The sequence below is a fragment of the Melozone crissalis genome, unplaced genomic scaffold, assembly GCF_028551555.1.
Source record: "Melozone crissalis strain CALT ecotype California unplaced genomic scaffold, PUWL_Pcris_2 ptg000006l_1, whole genome shotgun sequence".
NCBI classification, from domain to species: domain Eukaryota; kingdom Metazoa; phylum Chordata; class Aves; order Passeriformes; family Passerellidae; genus Melozone; species Melozone crissalis.
In genome coordinates this window covers 53,330,157-53,345,829 of record NW_026535784.1, presented here as the reverse complement: position 1 = coordinate 53,345,829, position 15,673 = coordinate 53,330,157, and the positions used below count along the sequence as shown (strand labels likewise).

General features: G+C 39.1%; 1 protein-coding gene across 5 annotated transcripts in view; it reads right to left on the bottom strand.

Annotated features, from left to right (window-relative positions):
* DCLK2 (doublecortin like kinase 2) overlaps positions 1-15,673 on the bottom strand; it is a 79,503-nt gene that overhangs the window by 13,679 nt on the left and 50,151 nt on the right. For all 5 annotated transcript variants that reach the window (XR_008484092.1, XR_008484091.1, XM_054292738.1 and 2 more), the window contains 5 exons: positions 14,783-14,877; positions 8,352-8,424; positions 7,280-7,388; positions 3,690-3,747; positions 399-518 (listed from right to left, as the gene is read on the bottom strand). Coding sequence is in view for 3 of the 5 variants with exons in the window: in XM_054292738.1 (XP_054148713.1) it covers positions 399-518; positions 3,690-3,747; positions 7,280-7,388; positions 8,352-8,424; positions 14,783-14,877 (455 nt within the window). In the remaining 2 variants the exon portion in view is untranslated. The remainder of the gene's footprint in view (positions 1-398; positions 519-3,689; positions 3,748-7,279; positions 7,389-8,351; positions 8,425-14,782; positions 14,878-15,673) is intronic.

The following is a 15,673-nucleotide window of genomic DNA, read 5'->3' as shown; positions in this document are numbered from 1 at the left end:
TATTTGTCTTATCTATTAAGATAAATTCATTAGAGAGTTCATTTCTTTCATTCAATTTATTACCTAATGAGAATAGTGAAATTTGTTAGTAAATCCATACTACTCTCATCCCTGTATATTGTAGGCATGATATAAAGCCCACTGTCCACTTTTCTCTAGACTGTGCACATTGCAAAATTACCTCAAATCTGTGTTAATATTCAAATTACAACTGAAGAGAGAGAAATCCCATTCATAGAATTGTGTGACAGGTGCATTTTTATGATTTAAAAATGCAGGTTGCCACTGAAACCTTACTTGATTATGTCTCCCAAGATCTAAGAGTTCCCAGATACTGCTCAGATTTCACACCAACACAGAGAACTCAAAGAAGACAAACAAAGGCCCCTGAGGCTCACCTTGACCAGCTCCATCACCAGGTAGAGCTCTGAGGGGGTGTCCATCTCCTCTATGAGCATGATGATGTTGGGGTGCTTCACTCGGCGCAGAATCGACACCTCATTTTCAATCAGGTGCTCCTGTTCAGAAGAGGATGGAAGTTTATCTGGAACATGAATTTGACAATTCACTTTTCCTTTCATCAGCCAACCACTTGATCAGTGAGCATCCTTTTTGCTGATTAATTTATATAGCAGATGGTTATTTTCAGTTGCTGGATCTTAACTCGTATTTCATCACTGACCACGTTTAATTTAAAATATACTTCACAAATGAGGCATCTCCAAAAATGACCCCAGAACGTAACAGCAATTCAGGAAGTGCAGGTTAGGTTCTTATGTGGGTATTATGAGGTGAAATTTAAGTTCTTATGTGGGTATTATGAGGTGAAATTAAGTTCAGAACCTTTCTGCCCTCCAGCTGGATCACTGGAAGCTGTCACCCCTCATCAACAGTTAACATGGTCTTGATCCTCTCCAGCCTTCACCTCTCATTTGGTGGAGGTTACTCAAGGACAGATTACCCAGGATTTGGATCCAAGGACTTTATTTTTTTTAAAAGTTGTGGAGTATATTAAAGAAAAAAAAATATTCTAAGTGCTTTGGTTATGGATTTTGGTTCATTTTATATGCCTGCTCAGATTTACAATCTGCAAAATGTGTAGTAGCTCAGTTAAATTGTTGTGACTCCAACAGCTTAACAGCACGCAGACTGAGTTCAATTTCCCCTTCCCTGTGCTTCTGAGGAAGTAATGGCTTTGGAGAACAAATTAGTTTCAAATGCCTTGTTCTCTAGAACATTTTAACACTGGAGAGCAAAAAAAAAATTAGGTGTCCTTTCCACGTGAAGAATTATTTTAGTTTTCTTTTATAAATGTTGGAATATGGATATTGTATTTAGGTTCTCTGCAAAATAAGTAAAAATGCTTGCATCAGACAGGAGTATCCTTCCACCCTGGCAGGGAACAAATCATCTCACTGGACTGGGAACTTATCCATGTTGAATGCACTGATAAGGAGCATGCACTTCATGCATTTGTGAGCAGAGCATCAGGAGGAGATGTGATCCACTGTGCACAGACAGTGCCTGGAGACCTTACACCACTTCACCTTCTTTTTCTGGGGTTATTTATGGATGCATTGTGCTTTTGCCAAAGCTTTCTGTGGCTGCACAGCTCAGAAACACATGCCACGTGTGCAGCTCGATTGGTGAGAGAGCAGTGCGGCACACACGGGTTACACACCACACCTTTGGCATTCACTCTGAAAGAGCAGCAATTGTCACTCTGAGCAAACATAATGCCTGCTCCAAGCTAAGTGCTCTGGAGAGAAAACAAAACAGACAAACAGGAAGCAATTCTGTTAAACACAATGCTGAACCTCATCACCAGACAGACGTGAACAGCCACAGCACACTAAGCCTCAGGGATGGAAGCCTGGAAGTTCAAAACTAACATTAAGAGTCCAAACAAAAACTAAAATATTATTACAGCTTTCTCAACCTAAAGAACAGGGAACATATTAAATTTATTACACCCATTAATTACTACTAAGGAACAATGGCTTTATCTGTGCTTTCTTGACTAAACTGCTCAGGCATAATTAAATAAACAGTATTTTTTTTAAAGGCTCGAGAATATTGTTGAGCTACTGTTTAAAAAACTGTCCTCAAAAAATGTTGATGTAGCTAGTTATTTTCAACCACTCCACTGTTTGCTATGTTTTGCCATGGAAAAAATAGTAATTCCAAAAGTTGTTATGGTGTTCTCCTGGATAGTGCAACATATGCTTCAGTCTACATTAATATGATTTATTTACAGAGACATTATTGTGTAATGAGCATTTAAGCCACTTGTGGAAAACAGTCAATTGGATTCAAATTTCTGAACATCCAAGATCAAGGAACAGTGAGCAACACTTAAATCATCCAAATTTGGGCTGGATGGGTGCTTTTAAGGCAGGGCTGTGGAACTGAGTGAGGAAGGAATAAGTTGTAGCAAAACTTAATTATTTCCTTTCTTGGAATTCTTCCAGAATGATTCTGCCACTGGCCTAAGAGGTATAAATATCTTCCAACAGTCTCTAGCTCTACAGATATAGGTCCTTTCAAAATGGGCAGCTGTGCATCCATAGGGTTGCTTTCTCTTTTTATAGATTTTTAAAGAAAGGAGAATGATAAATAGAAAATTCCTCTCAACTCCACTGTTTAAAATAGAATATCTATCTCCAGACCATTGCAATTTATGATACCTAAGCAGCTGACTCAGACAAGTAATAAAAACTATCTAAAGTTGCAAGCTGTACACATCATCCAAAAATTTTGTTTGCAGTGGAACGCAGTGGGTCACCCTTTCCACAGCTAAAGAAATTGCAACATTTTAATCTCAGAAAGGCAATCCTAGCACTTTTTCTTGTGGCTGCACATTTTTATGATTCCTTTCTAAATTTTCCAAATAAACCTGGAGAATATGAGGTAAAATGAAACCCTCATCTCCTAGCATCTAAAACATGGTTTAAAATCTGCACAGATAAAATGTTTCTGTTTAAGGACCTCTCCTAATAGGAAGTCATCACAGCATCACACAGCTCCTTACCACACAAAGAGGGAAGGCAGTTTTTCTTCCTTGTAAAAAATGGTGTATTTTTTATACTTATATTCAATAAGTATGAAGGGAAAGAAGAGGTCTGACACTCTCAAATATATGCTTGCATTATATGAGATACTGTTCTCCTGAAGAAACAATTTTGATTTTTTCTGTTTTAAAAATGAATTAAAAGAAAGTTTTCAGAACACAAGAGATCTTTGTTAAAACAGGAAGGTGGCACCACGTAAACAGAAAGAAAAGGTTGTGAAAATTTTTTTCAAATCCATGTTCTGCTTATAAAAGGAGCATGTTGAGCTATACAGAGAGAAAAAGAAGAGGCAGAGTGGGATGGGAATTGCATAAATAAACATAGCTGCGAATTTCCTCTCTCATATTTTACACATCAGAATAGTCCAATAAATTTTGGGTGCATATTAGCTTTTTTTTTTTTGCCAGTCTGATAAAATAGGCAACAATTAGTTTGTTTTTTCTCTATTATGTAGTAGACTAACAGTCACTGCTTTTATTATTTGGTTCCTGGATACATTATCATCTTGTTAAAGAGATACTCTGAAAATAGTCAGCAAACCCAAACACACCCACCATTTATGACTAATGAGCAGCTGCTGGTGCTGCTTCTGTACACATGCAAATGGTTGTACTCTACCTTCCCACAGCACTTGGCCTTGTCTATGATCTTCAGGGCAAACTCCTTCCCTGTGGATCTAAGCAAGAAAAACACGACAGCCAATAATTAGAAAAATTGTGGCATTTTCTGTAAATACACCACCGTAACAATATGCTGGGGCCCATGGAGGCTGCTGGCAGGAAATCCACAGAGCAGACCTGGGTTGGTTTTTGTTTCCTCAGCAGCATTTGTGCCTGCTGTTTCCCTGACTACCACAACCCAGCTCCCTTGGTGTACAAATCCCAGGATTCAGCTGCAATTTCTCCTTTGTGACCTGGCACAACTCTGTCACTCCTTTAAGGCAACATGCAAAATCTGCCTTCAGCCTTCCACTCAGCTTTGTTCGACTGGTAGGCTTTGAAAATAAAATCATACATGTGTGAAGATTGATACCCTAATAAAAGAATTCAATAGGATTCAACGGAGCTAAAATGCCATAGTCCATTACAGATAGTCTAAAATCCTGTAGGATTCATTGGGCACTGATTTTGAGCTTTTGTACTGCAAATTTTTTTTTTTTAAGTATTTTGTGGAATTCTGCAGCAGTCATCTAAAGTCCCATGACATTTAACAGGGTGGGTCATATACAAAGTAAAAAAGGATAACTGTTTGCAGCAAACACTCTCACAGAAAGGAGCTCTTGTTTGTCTTTCATCCCTTTAAGCAATAAAAATCTCCATTTCTCCAGATGGGGGAAAATGAGTGAAAAAAAAAGCAACACAATTTAATCTGAAAAAAAAAGATTAAATTATTACTTATATTACTGATGAATTAAATATAATAAGAAATTGCTGTAAGACCAAGTTGCTGCTATTTTGTACTGTGCCAGTGCCTACAGATTCCAGTGTGCTGATGCACACCTCTAGAAAACAGGAGACAGTAACAAAAGCAAAAGGCATCTTTTCAAACATCCAGGGTGATTTTCACTGCATTTGGCATTAGATATAGCTGGTCACAATCAGCACCTTACAGAAAAAGGAGCTGAATTAACACCTAACCTTCCATTTATGCATTATAGAAAAACTGCAGGCGAGAATCCCTGCCCTGGAAGTGCAGCTGTATCTGCAAGGTTGTCATAGTTACAACCTGATCTGGTCTTTAGATAGCAGCCCTTATCTAAATGGTGTCTGTGAAATGCCACCCTCTGATGTTACAGACCCAGAGGAAGATCTGCTCCAAGCACAATGTGGAAATCACAATCACAATTTATACTTTACACCATTCTGTCAGAAATCCTGGGAACAACTGATCAGCAACATCCACCTGGGAACCTTCCTCACCCGTGCTGAGAGCAGGAGGAGTTAACATTCACAAAGCCAATTCACCCAACAACTTCAGATCCCTCTTGCAAACACCCCCTAGTGCAGCACCCATGGAATGAAGGTGGATATAACCCCCACAGTTTGTGTGCTGACATCCCTGCACATCCTGCACCAGCATTGTCTGACAGGTTTCAGGGATTCTTCTCGAGCTGTCAGTGCCCATCTGTTGACTCACGTCTTTATATACAGACACACAGGCACAAAAGAGACCATCTTATTCTTTGCTTGTTCTGTTTGTAGAACATCCCAGCTGGTAGCTGTGTAATAGGATCCTGGCTCCATAGCTAAGGCTTCTTAGTATCACAAATTATGTATAATTAATAGAAATTAAAAGAGAAGCATTTACAGTTGGCATTTCCTCTTTCATCATTATTATTAGCAATTGTTTTTCTATACTTATTTTACATAACATTATTTTAATAATGTTGCACTAAAGCTTTGATCACATACAAAACTAGATATTGAAGTGGAATTGTGCCTTTTTAAAATTTTTATCATTGGAGGGTTGTTTTTCTAGTCCACTTTCCTCATTCTAAAAAGCACAGATGACATTCAGAGACTTAGCAGCCCTTATCCCATTTCCAGTGGGATTTAAGTGGTTTCCAAAATGCACAGCTTATATTTCTGATAAAAAATATGTTATCTTGTGCTTTTAACCTGCTATCTTTCATGAATACCCCTGGGTGAGGATAAGGGCAGTGGAAAACAAAGGAGATGGTGTAGGGGGTGTCTGGGATCACCTGGTTGGGATGTAAGCACTGATGAGTTACTCTGTGGGTAATGATAAGAGATTACTGGATCAATAGCCCTTGCTCCTGTGGGAGATTTCAATTTTCCCAAACATTAAGTGGCAGAGAACCAGCTTGGCTGAGCAGGGAGCTCCTCGTGGTGCTCAAGAGGACCTTTGGAAGCAAGGTGGGGCTTTCAGAGCTGTGGTTGGTGCTTGCAGGGAGAGGAGAGGAAAGGCCAAAGGCCCATTAGGGCTGGAACTGGACATGTTGAGTCACTTAAGCCTTTCTTGAGTCACTCAAGCCTTCCTTAAGTGTGTCAATAGCAAAGGGAGCTCAAAAGAAAACATTGGAACTTGCTGAAGACTGTCACCTGACTAACATTAAGATAAAGCAAAGGCATGGAATGCTTTTTTTGTTTGCCTCAGTCTTTAGTGCCACTGATAGAAGCTGGGCTGCCCAGACTCCTGAGCCTGATGACCACAAGGGTGGGAACAGTGACCTTCCATTTGCTGACACTGAATTTCCAAGGGCAACAGAAGACCCAGGGACCCTGTTAGTCTAATCTCAGTTCTGGAATGAGATGCTTCCATTCCGAATTCTTTTTCTTTCAATTTAACTAAAACCAGCAGGTGAGGATCAAATAATAGAATTTTTCTCTAACATTTATGTTTTCCACAGTCATTTGCTGAGTTTTCCCAGTATTTGCATACAAATTGGAGATTCCTCATAATATTGCAGAAACTGAGATAACTCTCAGGTTGATGAAAATAGCAGAAGGTGGTTCTAAAAAAAATACACTGAGAAAGTGACAGTCAGATCATCTGTTATGTTTGCACTGGCAGCAAATGTGACACAAGTCTTGCAGAGGAGGAGCAGCAGCCCTGCACAGGTCTGTGAAGGTGCCCTGCCTACCCCACAGGGAATCAGGCACAAGGACATTTCAGGCATGTTGGAGGGTTCATTGGAAGTGTCTGGCTCCCCCACACCACCAAACACAAGGAGCAAGCCCAGGGGAGGCACCAGCACAGGCTGATGGCCAACAACTGCGTGTCTTTGAGAGTGCTCTACCCACAGAATGCTGAAAGCTGTGAAAAACCACGTCACAGCAGGCACTGGGGGCACCACAGCAGCAGAACTGCTGAGGCAGAAGGGTGGGGGGGTCTCTCACACTCTGTTTAGATGCCACATAGAATTTCCTGTCATCCACAACCATCTGTGGTGTGAGAGACTTCTTGAAGAGCTGTGGGGTTTCCTGAGGAGGCACCAAGAGAAGGTGATGGCTCCTTTATTTTGTGGGACAAAAATTCAAGGTTCTCTGCTGCTCTCGTACCCCTTTGCTAGAAGAAAACACAGGAAGCTCTGCATGTTTTGCTATGCCTATTTCTCCTGAAGCGTGTGCATATTTTTGCAACTGCTCTTTGCCTTCATCTCATCACATTAGTCTAGGAAATTATGGTAATGCACAGGGCTTTATCCAGTACAAGAAGCAGTAGGACTGAACAGTTTCCTTGCTCACCGTTCCACACACTCCTTTACAACAGCGAAATTGCCATCACCAATCACCTTCCCCACTTTATACTTCTCAAGAATGGTAGATGACCCTGAGAACTTGTTTCCATTCAAGCCTGTAAAAAAATAGAGAAGTCAATAATGCAAGCTGAAGAGAAGTGTCAGCAGGATGCAATATATTCCCAATGGGCTCCACAGACAAAAAACAGTCACAAATACAAAACAAAACTTAAAAGTAAGCTGTTTTCTCTGCTGCAATTCCCTTGGTTTTATCTCAAGTGTAAAGAAGAACAAGATGAACCCAAAGATATTTGACCTTTGAACACACAAATAAGCCTCTTGCTATGTTTTTGTATAGGCACATTCTAAAAGTAATGAATGCAGTTAGAAGTTCTTAATGTAAAATTTTCTGACCTCAAATTACTTTTTTGACTTCTTTTTTTTTGCAAACTCAAAGCAAAAATGCAAATAAGATACAAGCTACAATGCATATAAAAGACCCAAAAAGTTTTATCTGCTGAATTCCTTCAAGTTCTTATAGGTACTCCTAAAACATCCAAAATGCAAGTTATTTTGATAGATACTTATTTCAATATTTTTAAAATGAAAACCATTACTCCAACATGAAATTTAAAAATATTTTTAAATAATTTACTTTGCTGTAAAGAAATGAGGAATGAAAGGTTTAAGTTAGCTAAGGTCAGTTGATTGGCCAGTGGTTCCACCTGAAGCACAATGAGCTCTTTTGAGGAGGGTTCCCCTTTCAATCCAGCCACAAACACATTTCTAGTGATAAAGCAGGTCATGTTCAAAATCAGCCAAATTCCTGACAGCCACTATTGAAGAGCAAGGTCCAGCAAGATGCTACCAGTGGGAAAAAAAAATAATTAACATTTATCTCCTAACTTTACTGCCTTGATGCATGAATTGGGCTAAAACTTTTCCAAGGTGAATCAACAAGGTAACAAACCTCTCCAAACAGAAAATGATTTGGAGTCATCAGAAACCAGCAGAGCTAATGCAAGTGTCACCCAGAGCCAAATTCTGGCAAGGACTGGCAGCAGTTTTGGGTGCCCTACCTTCGGGACTCTGGCAACGGAGAGACTCAGGAACACCATTCACATTGGAAGAGGATCCACCATGTGGGGAGATCTGTGGAAGTAAACAAGAACTTCTGATTTCTGATGGTAATCACAAGGAAGAGCCATACAAAATAGCAGCAAAGTTGAAAAAAAAACCCACTAAAAACACTGATACAGATTCAGTTTACTTTTCTACTCCCATCTTATTTTCACTCTTGTTTTCTCAAAGTTCATCAGCATTGTCACTTGAACCAATTTAAGATTCAGCCACAATATTTCTATTTAGATAAGCAGTTGAACAGATTTCAGTAAACAACAAAGAGAAGTCCTTGCAGCATCACCTGCAGTTTTGGCCTAGGTAGCCAGGTACATCCATGATAATCAGATTTATTTAGCCATCTATCAGGCTATATGTTAGGCTACTATAGATGTCAAGATTTGGACACCTACAAACATTTCAATTTAGATGTATCAGATAGGTATTCAGACACAGATCCAGTTTTAGCAACTGTGACACTGTAAATAAACAAATATCTAAATAATTTTCAAGCATGACAGTTGAATAAAACTGATTTTCCTGCACTAACAGCTTAATTGATGCTGGATTTGAATCTTCATGATTCTACTTTAAGTCACCCTGTCATACTGCCCAGGGATGTAAACGATGCTGTGTTTTTATTTTGAAAAGGGGTGGAGGCATAGGAATGAATGCCATAAATAGTAAAATATACTGGACGTGTTCTGTGCACCATTTTAATAAGCTCTCCTATTACAGTTATGCATAGGGACGCTGCATGAAATTAAAATAAAGTTTAGATCATTCTCCCTCCTCTATGTAACATTTCTTGCTGTTCTGTGAAGTTCCAGACCTTGTTTTCTTCATGGGCCATTATGGTGGTTTTCAGCACTCACCACAGGAAGGATTAAAATGCTTCTCTGCCTTAAGCTCAGTGTCTGTTGAAATGGCTTTTCGAGACACCGGGAATGCAAATGCAGCATTTTGCCTTTTAGCTGACATTGTCTGGTTACACTGCTGAATATTTTAAATCATTAACACTATTGTCAGGGAAAGCACTGAACTGACAGATAGGGATATTGTCTAAAGGCTCATGAAATGCTAATGAATGCTTAAGTTTCTAGTGGCAGCTGAGCTGCCAAATCAGCTAAAGGTACAGTAACTAGAAGCTGTACAACTTAATTTTGCAGAGCCCCCAAAACAACAAAATTTACCAATGTTTAGCACAGAAGCAGCACAAACAGCAAGCAGGCAGCTACTTCTCTGCTCCTTGCTAATCACTTAAACCCAGGCTAAGTAAGGGCTGCTGTCTTTCTGAGTTATCTGTCTATTTAACAGGGATTAGGAACAAGGACATTTGGGTTAAATGACATTTGCACAAAATCATGAGTCAGTCTCTTAACCAGTCAGCCACATTTTCTTCAAGCATGAAGCAGAGATAGCAGAACAGGCCATGGCCAAGTATTAGTCATCAGTCTAAAATATTAGCACTCTATTTTGGGTTTTCAGTGAGTGACAATACATGGGAACATGTAGCCCACATTTCCAACTTCCTTCACTCTTGTAATCAGGGCAGAGCATGACTGGGCACATTCCTTCTTACCACAAGAAGGAAGCAAACATTAACAGGAAAAAAAGCTGAAATGAATACAAAAATAAAATAACATTAATGCTGCCATTGTGGCTGAGGTTTTAGATGAGAATCTGAAATGGCAGGTTTAACCCTTGCTCTGCCACAACTCCACAGCTGGTGGGATTTTATTTTTTAAGGATCCACAGATCCTTCTAAATAAACCCATATTCTCTTGCAGTAGAATGGTACCTTGGCTGGCAAACCTCTGCACTCAGGATTAAGAGTGCCCATGACACGAATGCTTGTGGAAACATTTGGGGATTATTTTCATATTGAAAGAAATACCTAACTCCTTGGCAGCTACTTGGGATGATGGTGAACCTAACTGTGGAATATCAGTATTTTAGTGGAACTGTGGATTAATTTTGCAGAAGTATTCCCTGAAATCTGGGGACACTTTGGTTATGTCACTGTAATTCATCCTGAATGGCTGCAGTGAGAAGGGGCTAAAAGATATTCTGAACATAATTAAAATACTATTTATATAATCAGCGTTTCATAGAGATATTGTATTTACTATTATAATGCTTAATAGTAACATAATGTGTAAGACAGAAACTTAGCATTTTATTTGATCCTTACACATGAATTGTAAATTCACCAAATGCATACCTTAAAGAATCCTCCTATGAACTGCTGTGGCCCCTGTGTCACTACGCTGGATAATCACATGTAAATCATCTTTACATATAACTACACACAAAGCACATGTGTACAACAGAAAAACCTTGATGAAGATAGGCACTAATCCTTCAAATCACTTAAGCACATGTTTAACTTTAAGTACATTAACATCCTCATTGAAGTAAAGGGAACTACTCAATTGCTGAAAGTTAAGCAAGTACTTAAGTTATTTGTTGGATCAGGCTCTAATGCCCTTTCACTTTGGTTGTGTGGTCCATCAATTGCAAAAATAACACCCAAACAAATTCAAACACAAAGCTATTTAGCATAGTTCTGAGTCTACAAAAGGCTTCAACTGTAAAGCCTCTTTATTTGGTAGATTTCATTTTCTTTTTAAAAATATTGCAACACTTTGTAGTCCTTAATTTGAAGAGGGGACAATAAGGCACTCCAAGTAAGCATAAGGAAGTGATGACATCATATTGTATTTCCAGGGTCCCCCATGGCAGGCAGAAATGATTGACCTGACTCCATGTTCACAGAAGGCTAATTTGTTACATTATTCTACTATATCATATTAAAGAATACTATAGTATACTAAAGATTACCGAAAGGATACTTACTGAATGCTAAAAAGATAATAATAAAAACTCCTGACTCTTTCCAGAGTCCCAACACAACTTGGCCCTGATTGGCCAAAGAGTCAAAACAACTCACAGCAGAATCCAATGAAACAATCACCTTTGGGTAAACCATCTCCAGACACATTCCACAGAGCACAACACAGGAGAAGCAAATGCAATAAGAATTGTTTTCCTTTTTCTCAGAGGCTTCTAAGCTTCCCAGGAGAAAAACCCTCGTCAAAGGGATTTTTCCAGAGAATGTGAATGCTACAACACCACTTTCCAAAGTTACACCAATTTTCAAATTTAATTTAATCTCTGGGTGTTTTTTATGGTACAATGTCTGCAGAACAACAGATGTACTGGAAGAGCTAAGAGTCAAATCATGTGTAACAGCTTTGCATGGAAATGTACACTTAGAACCAAAGCAAAATGTTAAACCTTTCCACTGCCTACAGAACAGCAAAAGGACTTCTCTTGGTCAGCTGTCCTGTGACACCAAGTGCACCATTACCATTATTATTAACCCATGCACCAGATTTTATCTCCATTGGAATTCAAAAGAAAAATAAGCAACTCAGCACATTTGATCAAAAGAGAGCACTGCTCAGAGTAGTCGTTTACTTCATGCCCATACTTGTTAACTTTTATATCTAAATTTTCACCTGGAAACAAAGCCTCTGCTGGGCTGTTAAAAAAAAAACAGCTTGAATAAGACTACATAGGGTATTGGGTGCATAGTATCCACATTTGTCGCTTACTGGAATAAAGGCTTTTATTTGGGTTCATGGGGAAATTCCATCATGTTTACTATTATTAAGACATAGTTTAATTCCTGACTTCAATACAACCTCAGAGTCCACTATTTAAAACACTTCTGCAAGCCTGGGATGCTGGACTTACTGTATATACTGAACAATTAATAGCACAAGGGCACTCTGCTTGGAAGAGCTCGAAAGGAGAGAGAGAGACAGCCCTTTCCTTTAAAGATGAACTGCTCACAAGGAGTCTTTCCTGGGAGGAATTTTCTGTGCCTGAACATACCTCTCCTAACAAAAGAGCTGAGAAGCAGAAGGAATCCTTGGGGACTGAAGAGACTTCTCTTTAAAGGAATAGTGGCATTCAGAGAATATGATATAAGATTCAGAGTCTGACACTGCGAAGAAATTCCTGCTGCAGTCAGTATTTCTGCAAGCTGGCTGCCTTGATGACTAGCACTATCACTTATACTCTACATTGATTGTCAAACTACAAAAAGCTTAGCAAGGTTCTAATCTATAGTAAAATATCTTACTCTGCTCTGGCTTTTCAAATAAAACAGCTTTTAAAGTGCAGTTCAAGTGCAGCTGCTCTGATGTTCTGCTCTTTACAGGAAACAGAAACATCAACCCTGATTTTTTTTTCACTTTTTTATGCTGCCTCAAGCTTGTACAAAACCATTATTCAGTCCTGCTGTTTCAGCCTCTACAAAAACAAATATATATGATTTGTGCACAACAAATCACTCAAAATATTGAACTCCCAAAGACAGAAAACTCTAAATACACCTTATTCTGTCACTGAAGTAGTATTTATATCTAAATTTTCACTCAGCTGCAGTCATGGCACCCTCTTTATCCAAGTGCAGGAAGCCAGACTGCCTGTCTGTGCAGCAGTGCAGTCTTAGCAACAAGGAACTATTAAACAATAGGGAAAAGCAATGATCTCCAAATAATAAAATTGTTCCCTCTTCCCCCTTTTCTCTCATCAGAGTAACCAAAAAAACCCAATTTCACAAAAGGGTATATGAATTTCTTAAAAGAATCTGGTTTTGGATAAAACTGTGCCTCGGTGTTACTGGTTTTATGCTTCCCCAAAACAGACCTCATTGGTTTTATGCTTCCCCAAAACAGACCTTACTTCTACAACATAATTGAGAAACAAGTGTGACTGAACAGCACACTTGATCCTTTTGGAATTCCCCTGACAACTTTCCCTGTCTTTTGTCTCAGGAGCACAGCTGGGACACTACTGCTAAACAGATGCATCCTAAAGGATAAAACAAGAGGCGCTCACTACCCCAGTAACACACCAGATCTGAGGGGCTTAATTTGGTTTTGCTGTTCTCTTTGCTTGTATGGGGGTGAACAATTTGACACAAAAACCCATTAGTACCCAGCACCAATTAAATTCCAAATTGAAAACGTACAGCAGCCTATTTGAGTCAAAGTGAATGGGAAAGGGGACATGTCCAGTTTGGTGAGAATTGCTTGCTGCTATCAGAATTATCTCTGCCTTAATGGAGCTTTAATCAGTTAAAAGCAGACAGGGCAGCAGTGGAAAAAACCAAAGCAAATGATCTCATTTCTAAACTTGTAATTTCATTAAAGAAAGACCAAAGAGCATTTGTTAAATATAGTGCAGAGCAGCTGAGAGCCTCAAGCCCAGTGATTCTGGTGTCCTCTACTGTAAGCTCCATAGAGGAGCTGTCCAGACAGATTTTAAGACACACAGTTCTAATTGTCCATGTCAGAACTATTATTGCTCTTGAAAATTATTGAGCCAAACAGCTACCGATATAATTTAAATTAATTTAGAAAATTGAACAATTAAAAAATAAATTAAACAAATAAATTAAAATAATCAAAATCCTTTGTCAGAATTATCACAAGCAGTCTGGCAAAAACCAGTGCCAATACTCCTTGCAAAACAAGACTTGATAACAATTAGCATGTCAAAACCCAAATCTGAGCACTATTCAAATCACGTCCCTTAGCCAGACTCTTAACGGAGAAAACAGTTTTATACAGAATTATGCAGCCTCTTCACAAACGCTGTGCTCACCAATAGGAGCTATTACTTGATCAGAATAATCAGTGCAAACCATCCAGTCTGCTCCCAGAAAGGCTGCAATTTATGATTCCATAAGAAAATTCCCCTTGAAAGGACAGCTGCACAAATGCAGCAACGAGATGCTCCACTGTAGCCCAGAATGTTCCTTTTATTTCAGTGAGCCAAAGGCACAGAGCAGGCTCCAAGAACTGCAAATGCAGCCAGTTCTGAAGTGGGAGTGGAGGAGAAATCTCTTGGTGCAGCACAGAAAAACCTGCCAGGCATGAGGCTGCTCCCAAAGGAAGCCCTCAAACCCTTTCTGGCAGGAGCCTGGACTGAGGGGTGAAACTGGTGCCAGGGAGAAATAACTCTGCTTTAGATGAAACTTGGGCAATGCTACAGTCTATGAGACAATACTGCATTTCCATAGGCTGAAGGGATACAAACTGCTTGGAGGATTTCTGCAGCCCACAGAACAATGGAAAATTTGGAGGACAAAGTGGCATATTTGAGCCAGCACCACACTCTGCCTTTCCTAAGCTGAGTGTTCAACCCCGACAAAACACAAAAATCTTACCTCAGATCTATTCTCCACATTAGCAAAAATCACACTTGCAAGGCTACCCTACAAAATTATGGGTTTTTATTTTTTCCTTCAGCACCAGTGTCACACAGTCACAAAATAATGAGATTTAGGGGGTTTAATGGTTCTTGCACTTACCTTGAGTCCACGAAAGCTGCCTGGGCTTGTTGGTGAAGAGCTGGAGGACTTTGTAGATTTTGGGGTGGATAACTGACTGCTTGGGGTTCCATTAACTGGCCAAAGCAATGAAAGTGAACAAATGAAAGAAAAGATGAATAAAAATCAAAAGTTATTACTGAAGCCTGCAAACATAGACCAAAACAGAGTCCTCAGTATCTAGGAATAAACATATATATTTGCATGTCACAAAACTGCACCCTGAAAATTCACGTGGCTGGATATGGGATCAAGGAGACATGCAAATATTGCATTGTCATTCCAGAGATTAAAAAGACCCATTCTGTCCTTTGCCAGGGCAAGAGTTTTGGGCACAGAAACAAAGGGGAAGAAAAAAAAGCCACAGCCTTTAAAAATTGCATAATAAATTGTGGTATCACACAGTAAAATTTATAGAAAGAAAATATTTCTGAGGATATTTGGCCCTCCTCTTCAGTTTGGATCAAGGCCTTACTTTCTAGGTAGAATGTTTCACAGAACTGGAGTTCTAACAAGAAGAATTCACTTTTTGCATAACAGAAAACTTCAGCAGTAGTTCAGAAAATGTTGATTTAGGGGAAAAAAACTCAACAAGAGAAAAGCTAGTAGGTTGTTTTTGAACTTCAAGTAAGTACAAGTGTCTTTGAAAATATACAATATCCTCCCTCTTGTCTTAAAGAGTTCATTCATTTTAAGTCCAGATTTTTAGACAGGCCTCATACAACATTTGTTATCTCTCTGGTGTATTGAATATTACTTAGGTCAGTCCTTGTATTTTTCTGAAAAGGTCAAACTGACAAATTTCATTATGCAGAGAGAACAGTACACTGTCCATCAGACACAAATATGATGCAATGTTATATGATGAGACAT